Source organism: Eurosta solidaginis, chromosome 2 (assembly GCF_040869045.1).
Source record: "Eurosta solidaginis isolate ZX-2024a chromosome 2, ASM4086904v1, whole genome shotgun sequence".
Classification (NCBI taxonomy): Eukaryota; Metazoa; Arthropoda; class Insecta; order Diptera; family Tephritidae; genus Eurosta; species Eurosta solidaginis.
This window is the reverse complement of record NC_090320.1, coordinates 43,484,073-43,501,420: the sequence shown is the minus strand read 5'-3', so window position 1 is coordinate 43,501,420 and position 17,348 is coordinate 43,484,073. Positions and strand designations below refer to the sequence as shown.

The window sequence follows — 17,348 nt, the reverse complement described above, 5'->3', positions numbered from 1 at the left end:
GGGGCAGAAATTGCGCAAAGTTTCTTAACTGAACAATCGGTTGTATGAGATATATACTATATATACCACCGATCTCAATGATTTTTTCAGACAACAATATATGCTATACACGTAAGCAGTTGGTGAAATTTGAAGCTTCTAGCTGTTAAAAGGGGGAAGAAATTGCGCAAAGTTTCTTATCTGAACAATCGGTTGTAAGGGATATATACTATATGTACCACCGGTATCTATGATTTTCTCAGACAACAATAAATGCTATACACGTAAGCATTTGGTGAAATTTGAACATATCTAAACGATTTTTAAGATAAATATAAAATAAAAAATAGGTAGGTAATCTGTGTGAGGATGCAAAGCTTCACGTTTTTTGTGGTCTGCATGTAAAAACTATGACTACGAATCACGTATTTCAAAAATATATGACGTAAACGTAACTATTTGATGAAATTTGATGAATTTTGAAGCTTCTAGCCGTAAAAAAGGGGTCAAAATGACAGTTTATATGAAGTATATAATATATATACCACCGATCTCTATGATTTTTTCAGACAACAATATATGCTATATACGTAAGCATTTTGTGAAATTTGAAGCTTCTAGCTGTTAAAACGGGGCAGAAATTGCGCAAAGTTTCTTATCTGAACAATCGGTTGTATGAGATATATACTATGTATACCACCGATCTCAATGATGTTTTCAGACATCAATATATGCTATACACGTAAGCATTTGGTGAAATTTGAAGCTTCTAGCTGTTAAAATGTGGCCGAAAGCGTAAAAAAAAAAATATATACTATATATATATACTATATATACCATCATATATATATTATATATATCACCGATCTCTATGATATTTTGACACAACAATACATACTATATACGTAAGCAATCGGTGAAATTTGAAGCTTATAGCTGTTAAAATGGGGGTAGAAATTGCGAAAAGTTTCTTATCTGAACAATCGATTGTATGAGATATATACTATATATACAACCGATCTCTATGATTTTTTCAGACAACAATATATGCTATATACGTAAGTATTCGGTGAAATTTGAAGCTTCTAGCTGTTAAAATGGGGCTAAAATTTGCGAAAATATATATATATATACTATATATATATACTATATATACCACCATATATATACTATATATACCACCGACCTTTATGATTTTTTTAGACAACAATATATGCTATATACGTAAGCATTCGTTGAAATATGAAGCCTCTAGCTCTAGCAGTAATTACGAAAAGTTCCTTATCTGAACAATCGGTTGTGGGGGATATATACTATATATACGACCGATCTCATAAATTTTTTCAGGCAACAATATGTGCAATATGGGAAAGTATATGGTGAAGTTTGAAGCTTCAATCTGTTTAATTGGGTAAGATATTACAAAAATCCTCTTTTTCTGAAAAATCGGTTGTATGGAGGATATATGCTATTGTGGTCCGATCCAGTCGGTTCCGACAAATGTCTAATCGGACACCCAAATACACCCGCTCACCAAATTTTATCAAGATATCTCAAAAATTGAGGGACTAGTTTGCATACAAACAGACAGACGGACAGACGGACATGGCTAAATCAACTCAGCTCTTCAACCTGATTATTTCGATATACTTAATGGTGGGTCTATCTATTTTCCTTTAAGGACTTACAATTTTCGGTTTCGTGACGAAATTAATATACCATTTCATTTTCATGAAAGGTATAAAAATTACATTCCAAATGCGCGCTATTACTACACAGTGCTTTCTAAGAACTGCAACGAAAGCGCGCTCTGTTGCAATATTTGCATAAAAAATTAAAAAAAGGAATAAAGAAATAAAAAAAGAGAATAGAAAGCAAACAACATAAAATTCTGCAAACGAATTTAATTTCGCAATTAACAGACTTCTCGAAAATTGTTAAAAATACCAATGTAAAAGGGATATGCAGCAACGATAAATGCAATCTCAACGCAGACAGCACTTCACAACAAAAAAAAAAGAAGGGAAAAGAGAAAAACCTGCAATGTATCTATAAATGGAGAAAAGAAAAACGCAAGTTTCTGTTTGATTTCACAAAAATGTTAAAAACTTTCACAGAAGCTTTGAGACTTTTACTAGGAGTCTTTAGAAAATTCTTTGAGTAATTTTTCATTTCAAAACGTTTTCGAAAAAATTTCGTAGTATAAGAATTGTTTATAAATTTTTACTGGGTTTTCCCGGAAGTTTTGCCCGGAATGTTTTGCAAAATCTTCTATCAGATTTTAAAAGGTTTTCGAAAAATCACAGAAAAGATAGTCTTTAGAAAATTTCATTTATTGGGCACTTTCAAAAATTATTAACTAAAAACGATTTGAAAGAAATTCTGGAAATATTCACAGTTTTTGTTCACCCTATCGCAGAGGGTGGCGAAAAAATTTTTCGTGTTCGAAAAAGATTTCACCTTATCGGCAACTCTTTGTTCGGGCGAGGACGAGGAGAAACAAAATGTAAGTAATTTTTTGTTTTGAAATTTGATACTCTTATAATTATATGTACTTTTGTTATTAGAAATAAATCAATAAATAATGCACAATTGGAAGATGAGTGGAAAAGAGTGAAATCCCTGTATTGCTAAGTATGTAAATTCTATTTTTTATGACAACGTATCAGTCGGTCAAGTTATCCATTGTGAACAAAGCAACAGTTCCAAAATGTTGAGCACCTCACTGAAACAAGGTTGGCTCAGACCCACTTCCTGGTCCTTTCCTTTGCCTTTTCCCTATGCAAAAACGCAGACATGTACTCAACTTTACAATTGGTGGAACTCCAAATGTTTGCTTTAATGGTGGCAAGGAGTTGGTAAGAATATCTAGCAAACATTAGAATACCGGCTTGTTTAGCCTGTAATATTGGCGAAAACTAATTGAAAAAAAATTAGCTTGTTATTCAAAAGTGCTGAAAATAGTAATTTTTAGCTTACAGTGAATAATTTAGCTCCAAAGGGTTAGAACTGTCCCTTAATTGCCTCCGAATTGCTTTCACATTTACATATTCTCCTCCCGCTCAATCAATACCAACCTAAGTGCAATATTGAACATTATTTTATAAATTTTTTATTTCTATTTTTGTTGTATTTTAATGAAATATATGCTTGGTTACAAAATTTACACAACTGTAAATAAATTATTTGTTCACTGCCAATTTACAATAGATCATCAGCTGTTTCGAAGTGAACTCTTGATGGCCCGAAATTGCCGATGGGCGGAAAAAGTTCAGCCGAACAAAAGAAGTGAAGGCGAACACTTTTCCGCGTGAACTTCGCGATAAGGGTGATAATATTTTATTAATTTCAAGTGCTTTTGAAATAATTTGATAGTTTAAGAATGTTTAACAATTTTTACTGGGTATTTTATGAAGCTGGAAAGTTTTACTGTGAGTTTGTAGAAAATTCTTGTATGCAGTTTTGCTTAATTTCAAAGAGTTTTCGAAAAATTTAAAAGTGTTCAATTATCTTTATGAAAATTTCTAAATTTTTACTGGGCACTTTGAGAAAATTCTTGAATAAAAATGTTTTTGAAAAAATTCGAAAATTCTCCAAGTGTTTAAAAATTTGCAATAAAATTTCGGAGTACTTACTGGTAATTTTTGAAAAATTCTTCAGGTAGCAGTTTTGTTTAATTTCAAAGATTTCTTCGAAAATTCAAAAAGTGTTAAAAGAACTTCGTGAAAATAGCAATTTTTTTGTATGTACTTTCGAAAATTTTTAGACAATTCTTGAAAAGGCAGTTTTGTTTAATTTGAAAAACATTTCCCAAAATTTGAGAAATGTTCTAAAAATTTCATGGCAGCTTTGAAATTTTTACTAGGAATCTTGAGCAAATTATTTTAGTTCTTTTTTTAGTTTTAAAACGTGTTAGAAAAAATTTGATGGTTTAAGAGTTGTAAAATATTTTCACTGCGTCGTTTCGGTTTTGTGTACAATAAAATTTATTGTAGGAAACGGTTAAAAAAACTTCAAATTTCCGTCTTCAATAATCAAAAAACCTACGATAAGTTCAAAAAAGAAAACCATTTTTAGGTATGCAGTTTTGTAGTCAAATAAATTTTAACCCAACTAATTTATTTCACTACAAAACTGCTTAACCAAATATGGTTTTCTTTTTTGAACCGACGATAATTTTATTATTAAAGACAGAGAAATTGTTCCACTATTTTGCTTTGTTTTGCTGTTTATTTATTTCCTCTTTAATGGGGGTTTACTTAACATCTCATCCTTATATGTTTCTTTATCCGAGAGACTCTTACCTTGCATAAATAAAAGTTTCTCACTGAGAGAAACTAAAAACAATTTTTCCAAAAATTATAAGACTGTCTATAGAGGACTAAATCTTATATCTCCTTCAATAATTACGCGAGTATTTAGGAGTTGTTTATGGTTTTGGTGGCAACTCAACACAAGCAAAACACACTACGTCAGGCCCCACATTTGATCACAACGAGCCTTTAAAGGAGTGAGTTTGCTCTCCGATGCTCTTAACACAAAACCTAGGAGCAACAAAACAATGCTTTAACAAATATAAATTACAAGTTCTGTAGCTCTGTTTTTTATTAAATGGACTTCATTAAGTTAAATAAAACTAAATTATATGTGAGTGAGGTTCTAGTTAATGTCAGTGGTGTACAGCAAGAATGCTCAAGGGACTTGAATAACGGAGTCAAACGACAACAAGGTCGACAAAAAGTACTTTGATATATTTAAAATTGGAGTTTCAAAGCATGTTGTTATTATTTTGCATGTTATTCTACATATATGGATTTGATTGTTGTTGGGAGCTAGCCTGAGCTAAAGTGATATTGTTGGGAGCCATACGGAGCAATTGCATGGGAGCCCTCGGTGTACATTAGCAAACGAAGCGGAGATATCTAAGCTAAAACTTCTATGATACACGCGTTGGGATGCTATGTCTGCTTTAGTCAATTTTATTTATTAACTTCAAAGGCCCATTAAGTTAATCGCTTTAGATGTGGCACCTATATTTGCTATTTGCGTCACATGACAAGACATTTCAGTTGACAAAACACTACAGCAACCCTCATCACGTCACCGTTGAGGTGAGCTCACGTTTCTTATGACGCACAAAACTTGAGGGCTACATGAGCTGTCAATACGATTACATATTTATCCTGCATATGGACGTTAAAACATATGTATGAATATCCTCTTATCGATAATTCAAAATAGTGAAGGAGCGCCATTATTGACAAACTTGGCGACAAATAGCCCTTTGTCGTGCGATTATCTTAGTAAGTTTGGCTCGACGTTCATTCCATAATTGGGGAATGGAAGATTGATATTTACTGTTATGATGATTATGTCTACCGGCCAGTTGACCGAACTTACCGGCATTTACCTTCACATTTTGTAACGTGTCTTTAGCCAATTTCTTTACTTATTTTCTTATATGTATGTTGTTGTTTTTTACTTTGTAAATTTTTATTTATTGTCGCCGCTTTGTCATAAAATGGCGTCTCGTTTCTTGTGCAACCTCTTTAGCATGCCGCACACGAGACAGGTAGTATACAACTTCTATAGAATAACAACAACACCAAATGAGTGAAATTGTGATAAAAAGTAAACATACAGTCAATCTCAGTTGAAAATCAACATCCTGTTTTTTACTTAAATTTGTTTGTTGTGCAAATTTTCGTGCTTTTCATTAAAATTCAGCTTTTAGTATTTGGTTTTACTCAAAATCATAATATGTAAATAATTCGAAGTTTTTGTTGGATTAAAAAAAAAAAACTGGAACTGGAAAAAATAAAAAGCAATTATAGCAATTTAGAAAGTTTTGATCAAAATACGAAACTACCCGGGAGGACTTTGTTCTGCCCGGGAACTGGTTTGCCTACATTTAAAACAAGGACCTCGCTTCCCCTTTTCACTTCTACTTTATGTTCCATTTTTCTTCTTGTCCATCCCTTATTCCGTTTATCACGCTCTCACTGCCAAACCCATTCTCACTTCCGCTCGTAGCTTCACTCCCACTCCTACCCTGTGTCTCTCACACCCATTCCCACTCTCACTCCAACTCTCACTCCAACTCTAACTCCTACTCCCACTCTCTTTCGGAATCCCAATCCCAATTTCAATCGCACTTCAATTGCTACTCCTATTACTATTCCCACTTCCACTCCTAGACCCACTTTGGGGACCCACTCACACTCGCAGTTCTATTACTTCTTCCTCTTCTACTACCACTCTCTCTACCTCTCTCACTTCAATTCCTCATGTATCGAATGTCTATTCCAAGCACTGAATACCTGTTTCACCCTACCGACAATTTAAATTTTTTTGTTTTTTTTTTTTTAGTCTAAAAAACTATGTGAAATTAGAGCAACAATTTTTAAACTTGCAATCATTTCTATATATAACATATACACAGATATATAGTTTAGAAGTTCTTCTGCATGGTTACATTTCTCCCTGCTCTCCCAGTAAACAGAGGCATTTGTCATATTGAGGCTTCTATAAAAAATATTGTATCTTCTTGCTCTCCGTACTTCTCACAATATTTGATCCCTCTCTGTTCTCCGCATCTTTCCCATTTCGCTTTAGCGAAAATTTTTCTTCTACTCTCTCAACCTTTTTTATATCTGCATCTCCGTCCGCCAGCGAATGGGCCCCTCTTCCTCATATCTTTCTCTCGACCTATCTGCAGTTTTATCTCCATTTCCAATACCACTATCCTTCCTCTCCCTTGCCCCTTTTTACTTACCTTACTCTCCTCCTTCTTTTTCTCTTGAATGCGATTTATAGCACCAGTTTTTCAAATAATTGGTTTGGCTCCTGTACAAAGTTTCAAGAAAATTGTCCCCCGTTCGTTTTCCGGAAAGATAAGGAGAAACATAGAACAAACTATGAACCTAAAGCATCCTCAAACCCCATTGAACACCTCTGTCACAAACACACGTACAGAAGAAATATATTAAAATAAGAATTTTAACTACAAACAAATTTGTGTTTTGATTTTAACAGCCTGATTCTAATGTGGTAACAACTTTCTTCACCACGGCAACTTTCTTCATGTGGTAGCTTTTGTACCCTTTTGGTATTCTGCCCACGAAAGTAGCCGGATAATTGTTTACCCACTAAAATAGGTGGTAACATCGATGTAACCACACAAAAGCTGTTGTTTAGAAAAAGGCAATACTGAAAAATAAAGAATTGTGAGCGCAAATAAGTAAACATAATAGTAAAAAAGTGTTGCCTCTTGCTATAAATATTTGTTTCCATATACTTTCACAGTATATATTACAATATAGCTATGTAAAAACGTATGCATGTATGTACATATGTATATACACATCGTCCCGTTTATTCGTTAACATCGTATCTACGAGTGACACATCTTCGGTAAAGCCATGACGGAACCATACACTGTGGCAGCATGGTGACATACCTACAAACATAAATAAAAATTCCATGTACTTCGTTTTTGTAAATTCGATGGACAAATGTCAAAATCGTACTGCGCCGGAAGTTAATGTATCAAATTAAATAAAAAAAGTTTATATTCAGCTGCCACCTTTAATCGTTCCGCCATGGGTAAAGGGAAGAAAACCAACTTTTAAATTTCACCACAGACACTGGTGAGTTTTTCGGTGATGACAGCGTTACCACTTTGGCCAGAATCGCGAATAAAACAACTGGTAACGGTTTTCGGTTATATAACGTTCTGGGTACTATTTTACCGGTAACGCTAAGAATCGGGCCGTATGAAGTAAATTTTATCGAAATATATTGTTTTATAAATTTTAGTTTTTTGTTTTAACGTTTTAGCATACAAAATGTAAAATTTTACTATAAATTTAAGTTGTATGAAATTCAAAATAAGTTTTTTTTTTTCAAAGAACAATTTGTTACCCACAACTTGTACAGATAGATTATAAATTAATTTTATATAACATTTTTTAAAATATTTTGTTTTCAAATGTGAAAAAAATATTTACATGGTATACATAAAAAAAAAAATAGATAAAAATTGAATTTGAAACTATTTTTTTTATTTGAAAAAAAAAAAAAAAATTACTGGAATTTTTTTTTTATCAAACTATCTATGTTTTACAAAATTTTAATGATTTTATTTATTAGCTTAAATAAATTTTTAAAACTATTGATCCTATTTAAATCCCGTGCAACTGTTAATATAAGCCCGACAACAAATACATATCCTATAATAAAAATGAAGGAAAACAGTGTTAGTCCACTGTTGAAAAGTTGGCTTATTATTATGTCCATGGGTGTTGTTTGTTGTGTTGTGGTTGCAGCAACTAAAATTATGAAGGTGGTGGACACAAGGGTATAAACTTAAGCCAATCGTGTTATTAAATGTAAAACTGTAAATTTATAAAGGTGGTAACGGTATACAATAAAAAGGTGTCCTGGTGCTAAAAAACTGCAAGAGCTAGTATTGTTTGGGTGTTTAATGCTATTTATTATTATTTTTTTTTTTGTTTCCTGCTATTTTGTCGAACAAGCAAATAGTAAGGCAGGCTAGTACGAATATGAGTCATGCGCTTTTTACTCCCATCCTACTATTGTTATATAGTTGACGTTTATATTTTGTGCATTTTATATGCGCCTATTATGGTTGAATCAGTACGCTAGGGGTTTGAAAAGTTTGCTGTCCAAAACGTCTGGACGGCGCCATGAAAATTAATAGCTTGCCGCATTGTTGTAAAGCCCTTTAATGTGTGAGTATGTGTGTGTAGCTGAGTATAAATATTCACTTACTTCTCTGTAAGGAAGGGTAAAAAGCTACAATACAAACGGCGGCAGCTTAGCCACTCATGTTCTCATTCTCCTTCCTTCCTTTATTTACTCTAGTAAATGTAAGAGTCCTCATGGCGTAATGGTTTATAATAGTTCCTTGTCGCCTATATTTGTTGTAAAAATTAGCGTTTATAGAAAAGCAATTTTCATGGTTTTACTGTTTAGCTGTTTTTGAAGGGATTTAGGGAGCGGGTAGAGAGATGGAACTCAGATGCAAACTGGGCCTTTGACAAAATTTATTGTTAGGTGTTTTAATATTAAGGTGCTTATTTTTTAAATCCTTCTTAAACAGACAGTAAATGTAAGTAAATAATTTAAAATTATGGTGCTGATTATGTATTTCCTAGTGTTTTACAAAACTAGGTCCCATACAGAGCTGGGTAAACTCAATTCCATTACATTACCTATTACATTCCTCAGTAATTGGAAAAAGTAATCAATTCCTTTCCTCCACAGCAAAGGAATTGATTACATTTCAATTCCTCAAAAAAAAAAAACAAAAAAAAAAAATACCAAAGTAATTTCGTTTTTTGAGACTCGAGTACAAAAAATTTTTTGTTTGTAATTGAAAAAAAAAAAACAATACTTTGCGTAATTGTAATTTCTTTCCCAGTAGTTTCGAAAGGAATAGGAAATGTAATCGAACTGTTTTCAATTACATTACAAGGAATGGAAAAAGTATTTTCGAATTTCCCATTCCATTCATCAAAGGATTGCGAAAGTAATTGATTAAAAACTTACTCCGGTTAATGTGGGTGACTTTTCGGGCCACGCTTTTCATTATCTCATCAGATTTTTCTTGTGAGTGCTAACTGAAGGCATTTTGAAACACCAATGAATATCAAATAATTATCCTCTTCAAGTTCCCAGCTAAGTAAGGGCATCTCCTTTCCTTCCTCCGCTATCAAAGGGTGGTGGCTATAGGAAAGCGGCATACTTTTTAATTTTCTTTGATACATTCAGCTGGCATAACGTAAACATCATTAATGTTGCGGGAAACTTTTTTCTCGTATTCTTGATCTTTTGATCCATCCATAGTTGCCTCCTAGCGGTTTAGGACTGGCATCTACTCGGTTTCACCTCATAGGAGGGCGGCGGGATGTCGGTGGCCAAGAACTGCCAAACCCCTAATACAGGGTATAATGCGGACCTATTGGACGATTTGCAGCAAGGGGATAAATTCGGCTGTATTACAACGGAACCTTCCCGATACCGGCCACGTCGGGAAGTATTGATAACCTTACCACAGTAAGGGGCGCTGCTGTGGCGGACGATTCTTTCGCCCGTTTATAATACTGGACCAACGAGTCCGCCTTGTCGGGCAGGTGGTGGTACGACCAAGATGAACGACTCATTATCTAATTGTAATAAGGACGATGATAAGGGGAGGAATGAGTGGCAAGCCAAGGATGACAAAAACGCATTAAGCGATGCGTCGGACTCGGGGACCGAGAGTAGTGCTGATTCAATGACATCCGTGTTGGAAAAGCATACAAATGAAAACGGAGTAGTAGAGTGGAGAAGAGTAGCAGAGTAGTACAGAGCAGCACTAAGAATTGTCCAGCGCCTGGGCGCCGTGGTCGACCCAAAAGAAGTGAAGATCGTGCGCTTGGAATGGGCTCATAAGGTGGTAGAAGTACGTCGAAAGCAGTTCAAAAGGTTTGTTGCGAGAAACCCTCGGTACTGCGACCGGTACGAGGAGGAAGGAGCGTCGAATGGCCGAATGAAGAGGCAACATTCGGCGGAAGGTGACAAGCCTGCTTTCAAGAGGCAGAAAAGACCCAGGCCCAGATCCGCGATGCAGGGCAGCCGCATAGACAAGACAAGTGGGCATAAAGCTGTGAGTTAGATGGCCCCAATAGCGAGGTAGCAACTACCTCGAAAGCTGCAAGTCAGAGGGAGGACACCAAAAGTTGTCAAGTGCCAATTATTGAAGTAAGAGGTACGCCAAAGGGAGATAACGCTAAGACTCCGGCTTTTCTCGAGAAGATGAGTGATGTGGCAAAGCAGTCACCGACTGTGGCGCTGGTTGGTCGTAGCAATCCTTTCGGACAGATAACTACTGAAAGGTGGAGATCTGTAGAAAGGGAGCTTATTAGCTGAATGCTTAAGATGATGCGGGAACAACCAGTAAGCCCCGAATATACTGACACAGGATTCGACATTGGGATCTATAGATTGATTTCCATTGTGTTGCATTATCACCAGGCTCAGCGCTATGATTCCAGCTCACCTGATATATGTTTAAAATTAATTAAAAGATTCTCTAAAGAAATTCCACCAGGTACTAACGTGACCTAGCGAGACAACTTAACTCATATTAGGAATCTCAACTTTAATACTACGTGCTGGTAAATTAATACAAACGTGCAATTGGGAAGAGCATCGAAATAACTAACCTCTCTTGGGTTTCGATAAGCCGTGGTCAATCGTCAAATCCTTGTCTAACCCGAAAACACAATGATACGACTCTGCGGACTCAAAGACATGCGTGAGCGGTTTTTGCCGGCAATTTGTAATGCGTCCTTGAGTAGACAAGGTCAGATGACGTGCAAACAGAGGGAAGCATAGACACCAACACGACGTGTAACTCGTTACCATCACCCCACAGAGGTTGAAGAAGCCATGAAAAAATCCAAAGCTTCTAAATCAATAGGTTCAGATGGACTAGCCATGCCAATGCTAAAACATCATGGTGCTGAGGGAGTAATCTACCTGACGCACGTTTTCAAACCTGGGAAACCGGCTACCGAAGGTGAGTCATAACGACCGGTATCACTGCGTTCGCCAATGGCGAAGACATTGGTAACCTTCCTGCTCCGTCAGTTTACTGCGAAGCTTCGCCTAGCCACTCATCAGCATGGTTTCCGCAAAATGCATAGCACTACCAGCGATGTCAAAAGCTTTTGACACAGTCAACCACGACACTCTACTCCAAGATAAAGAGGGTTCACCCTTTCCCCTTTGTATAAAAAGATACGACTGCAAATTATCTGAACCTAGCCGACCAAATCCACGGCCACTCTGTTTTGCGACGTGGAATATTGGACGTTCCCGTGGATGTTGTTGCGCTACCGATTGTCAGTCATCCAAAGATCTTAGGAGTAACATTCGGTCACACTCTCACCATCAAGGCGTATGCCATCGAAGTTGTATCTAAACTACACAGCCGCAACAAAATCCTCAAGTCGCTTGCCAGTAGCAATGGGGGAAAAGATGAAGCCACGTACAAAGCAAAGCCGCCCGCTCAACAGGACGTCTAAACTACGGTGACACAATCTTATCGCACCCTTCTTCTTATATGGCTAGGAGAAATGAATTGCCAGTCATAGAAGACAGTGCTTGCGTTTTGCAATAATTTTCTTATGGTCCAAGGAGTTACTATGGCCTCATAAAATCACCGCTTGAATCGCAAAAATATTTTTATACTCAGTTGAGCAGAGCTCACAGAGTATATTAACTTTGATTGCATAACGGTTGGTTGTACAGGTATAAACGAATCGAGATAGATATAGACTTCCATATATCAAAATCATCAGTATCGAAAAAAAATTCGATTGATCCATGTCCGTCCGTCCGTCCGTCTGTCCGTTAACACGATAACTAGAGAAAATGTTGAGGTATCTTGATGAAATTTGGTACGTAGGTTCCTGGGCACTCATCTCAGATCCCTATTTAAAATGAACGATATCGGATAATAATCACGCCCACTTTTTCGATATCGAAAATTTCGAAAAATCGAAAAAGTGCGATAATTCATTACCAAATACGCATTAAGCGATGAAACTTGGTAGGTGAGTTGAGCTTATGACGCAGAATAGAAAACTGGTAAAATTTTGGACAATGGGCGTGTCACCGCCCACTTTTAAATGAAGGTAATTTAGAAGTTTTGCAAGCTGTAATTTGGCAGTCGTTGAAGATATCATGATGAAATTTGCCAGGAACGTTACTCTTATTTCTTGATGTCTGCTTAATAAAAATTAGCAAAATCGGAGAACGACCACGCCCACTTTTTAAAAAAAATTTTTTTTAATTCAAATTTTAAAAGAAAAGTTAATATCTTTACAGCATATAAGTAAATTATGCCAACATTCAACTCCAGTAATGATATGGTGCAACAAAATACAAAAATAAAAGAAAATTTCAAAATGGGCGTGGCTCCGCCCTTTTTCATTTAATTTGTCTAGGATGCTTGTAATGCCATAAGTCGAACAAAAATTAACCAATCCTTGTGAAATTTGGTAGAGGCTTAGCTACTAGGACGATAACTGTTTTCTGTGAAAAAGGGCGAAATCGGTTGAAGCCACGCCCAGTTTTTATACACAGTCGACCGTCTGTCCTTCCGCTCGGCCGTTAACACGATAACTTGAGGAAAAATCGATATATCTTTACTAAACTCAGTTCACGTACTTATCTGAACTCACTTTGTATTGGTATAAAAAATGGCCGAAATCCGACTATGACCACGCCCACTTTTTCGATATCGAAAATTACGAAAAATGAAAAAAATGCCATAATAATACCAAATACGAAAAAATGGATGAAACATGGTAATTGTGTTGGTCTATTGACGCAAAATATAACTTTAGAAAAAAACTTGGTAAAACGGGTGTGACACCTACCATATTAAGTAGAAGAAAATGAAAAAGTTTTGCAGGGCGAATTCAAAAGCCCTTGGAATCTTGGAAGGAATACTGTACGTGGTATTACATATATAAATAAACTAGCGGTACCCGACAGATGATGTTCTGGATCACCCTGGTCCACATTTTGGTAGATATCTCGAAAACGCCTTCACATATACAACTAAGGACCACTCCCTTTTAAAACCCTCATTAATACCTTTAATTTGATACCCATATCGTACAAACACATTCTAGAGTCACCCCTGGTCCACGTTTATGGCGATATCTCGAAAAGGCGTTCACATATAGAACTAGGGCACACTCCTTTTTAAAATACTCATTAACACCTTTCATTTGATACCCATATCGTACAAACAAATTCTAGAGTCACCCCTGGTCCACCTTTATGTCGATATCTCGAAAAGGCGTCCACCTATAGAACTAAGGCCCACGCATTTTTAAAAAACTCATTAACACCTTTCATTTGATACCCATATCGTACAAAAAAATTCTAGAGTCACCCCTGGCCCACTCCCTTTTAAAATACTCATTAACACCTTTCATTTGATACCCATATCGTATAAACAAATTCTAGAGTCACCCCTGGTCCACCTTTATGTCGATATCTCGAAAAGGCATCCACCTATAGAACTAAGGCCCACGCCCTTTTAAAATACTCATTAACACCTTTCATTTGATACCCATATCGTACAAACAAATTCTAGAGTCACCCCTGGTTCCAGGCGATATCTCGAAAAGGCGGCCACCTATAGAACTAAGGCCCACACCCTTTTAAAATACTCATTAACACCTTTCATTTGATACCCATATCGTACACAAAAGTTCTAGAGTCACCCCTGGCCCACCTTTATGGCGATATCTCGAAAAGGCATCCACCTATAGAACTAAGGCCCACTCCCTTTTAAAATACTCATTAACACTTTTCATTGGATACCCATATTGTACAAATAAATTCTAGAGTCACCCCTGGTCTACCTTTATGGAGATATCTCGAAAAGGTGTCCACCTATAGAACTAAGACCCACGCCCTTTTAAAATACTCATTAACACCTTTCATTTGATACCCATATCGTACAAACAAATTCTAGAGTCACCCCTGGTCCACCTTTATGGCGATATCTCGAAAAGGCGTCTACCTATAGAACTAAGGCCCACACCTTTTTAAAATACTCATTAGCACCTTTCGTTTGATACCCATATTGTACAAACGCATTCTAGAGTCACCCCTGGTCCACGTTTATGGCGATATCCCGAAAAGGCGTCCACCCATAGAACAAAGGCCCACTCCCTTTTAAAACACTTATTACACTTTTCGTTTGACACCCATATTGTACAAACGCATTCTAGAGTCAACCCAGGTCCACTTTTATAACGATATTCCGAAAAGGCGTCCACCGATAGAACTAAGGCCCACTCCCTTTTAAAATACTCATTAACACCTTTCATTTGATACCCATATCGTACAAACAAATTCTCAAGTCAGGCCTGGTCCACCTTTATGGCGAAATCACTAAATGGCGTCCATCTATAGATCTATGGCCCACTTCCTCTTAAAATACTCTTTAATACCTTCCATTTGATACACATGTCATACAAGCATATTCCAGGGTTACCCTAGATTCCTTTTACAACATGGTGATTTCCCTTACTTTGTCCCCACAGCTCTCAACTGAGTACGTAATGTTCGGTTACACCCGAACTTAGCCTTCCTTACTTGTTTACACTAAGAATTTTTCAATTATTTTTGCAATTCCTTTCAGGAATGGGAAATTATTAATTACTTTTGGCATTCCTTGTAATGTAATTGGAAAATTTTCAATTCCATTTGCAATTCCTTTCGAAAGTACTGGGGCAGAAATTACATTTGAACAAAATATTTGTTTTCAATTACAAACAAAAAAATTGTTTGTACTAGAGCCTCAAAAAAACGAAATTACTTTTGGTATTTTTTTTAGGAATTGAAATATAATCAATTCCTTTGCTGTGGAGGAAAGGAATTGATTACTTTCCTCAAGTACAAGTAATGGGAAATCGACGGTAATAGAATACCTAAAGTAATCATTACTACTCAGCTCTGGTCCGATATCAATTTCCGGGAATATGAATGTAGTGCAGTAAATTTTTACGGGGTTTTAGCTCGGGATGGCTTATATATATTAGCTCTTCTCGGCGCTACCTAATTTCAATTCGACGCATTTATAAGTTATATTGTTCTCTGAAACGAATTTCAAAATGAGACGTAGTGACGTTCGTGGATTGGTTCACTTAATATCATAACACTCCCTAATAAAATAAATGTTCGCATTGTCATCTTAACTAGGTATAAATCTAACCTTGCTCTATTGTTAGTTTATTTTCATTTCGAAACAATACATTCTCTTTTAACTGTAACACATTTTCTAAGTGCGTCATGCTAGTCGGGCAATTGGCCTGCTCTAGCTCGTAGCAGCATCACTGAGGTTCACCGTAGTTTAATATAGCTTATCAGGATAACCTTCAGTCTTCGCTTCAAAAAAAGAACAAGTTTTCGACCAAAATTACGATAAGAGCTCACTCGTGTTGGATCCTAGTAATTAATAAAATATCGACATCGTTTCATTGCTGTTGGCTCGCATCACTCTCCCAATTATGTTTGGCTCTACTCTGCTCTTCGTTCAGTAATTAATACAATATTGACATCGTTTCATTGCTGTTGACTCGCATCACTCTTCCAAGTATGTTTAGCTCTCCTCTGTTCTTCGTTCAGTAACGAATAACAAGCGGCAGCTGGATTTCATGAAGTAAGCTCTAATTTTATAGAAACAATTAATTGTTCTGAAAACCAACATAGTTAGTACAGGTGTGATATCCTGTAGCTGCTGTTGGCTCACGGTGGCTCGCATCGCTCTTCTAAGTATACACAGCTCTGCTCTTTAAACAATTCAGTAATAAATAACCTTCGGCCGCAATATTTTTTAAGTTATCTCAAACCTCAATTGGTGGTATTTTGCTTTGGCCCAGTATCAGGGTTAGAGCTTCCCAAAAACCAAAATCTTACTATTTATGTGATGCAATAACTCGTAGTATAAATCATGATTACGTAAAACTTGTTGCAAAAAGTTCACCTCAGGCTATCAAAAATTTTGAATGTAAACAAATAATGCGTAGTATTCAGGTTTAAAGAATATTTTTATTTTTCTTTCGTTGCGTAAATATATTTTGGCAAGGAAATAACTAAAGTTATTGGTACTTATCCCTGATTTTTATAAAAGAAAATATTCTACATTTACTTAAAAACAAATTTGTTATACTTACTTATAAATTTCACTTTCTTGGAAAGACGTGGCTGTTTTGAGCGTATTTTATTGTTCTTCTTAATGGGTGCCGATCTCCGTGATACTGTTTTCGAAAATATTTTATTTTTTAAACAGTGTAATCCATTTGGCAAGCATTTTTTGAAGAAAAATTTAAGATAAATTTATAGTAGAAAAAATATATATTTTTTATTAATTTCAGTGCATTTCTGCAGCTTATAAATTGTGTTGTTTGTATGCAAAAACCATTCGTCGATATGCGAAAATAAGATCCTAGAGATTCCATCGCTTTAGTGATCCTATCCATCTTAAATTTGTATCCATTCCTATTGACCTAAATCAGTAACTTAACTTTGCAAAAAGACCAACAAAAAGTTTTAATTATTGACTTCAATAACGGAGAGAGAGCATTTATAGCAACTCAAAAACTTAATATACTATAAGCACTTTTTTAAAGGATATGAAACAAATATCCTGTTGTTAAGCCAAGCAAAGTACAAATATAAATTCGTTCATAAACGAGAATGCAAGAGTTACAAAAAATCAATCACTTCTCCAAATGTCAATTTAACTCTTTACATTCAACTTGCACATATTT

General features: G+C 35.7%; 1 protein-coding gene across 5 annotated transcripts in view; it reads right to left on the bottom strand.

Annotated features, from left to right (window-relative positions):
* Positions 1–17,348, bottom strand: part of stai (stathmin) — a 547,461-nt gene that overhangs the window by 212,694 nt on the left and 317,419 nt on the right. For 3 of the 5 annotated variants that reach the window (XM_067765148.1, XM_067765151.1, XM_067765149.1), the window contains one exon: positions 16,752–16,835. The exons of the other annotated variants lie outside the window; for them this stretch is intronic. In XM_067765148.1, coding sequence (XP_067621249.1) covers positions 16,752–16,835 — 84 coding nt within the window. The remainder of the gene's footprint in view (positions 1–16,751; positions 16,836–17,348) is intronic. 5 annotated transcript variants of the gene reach the window in all.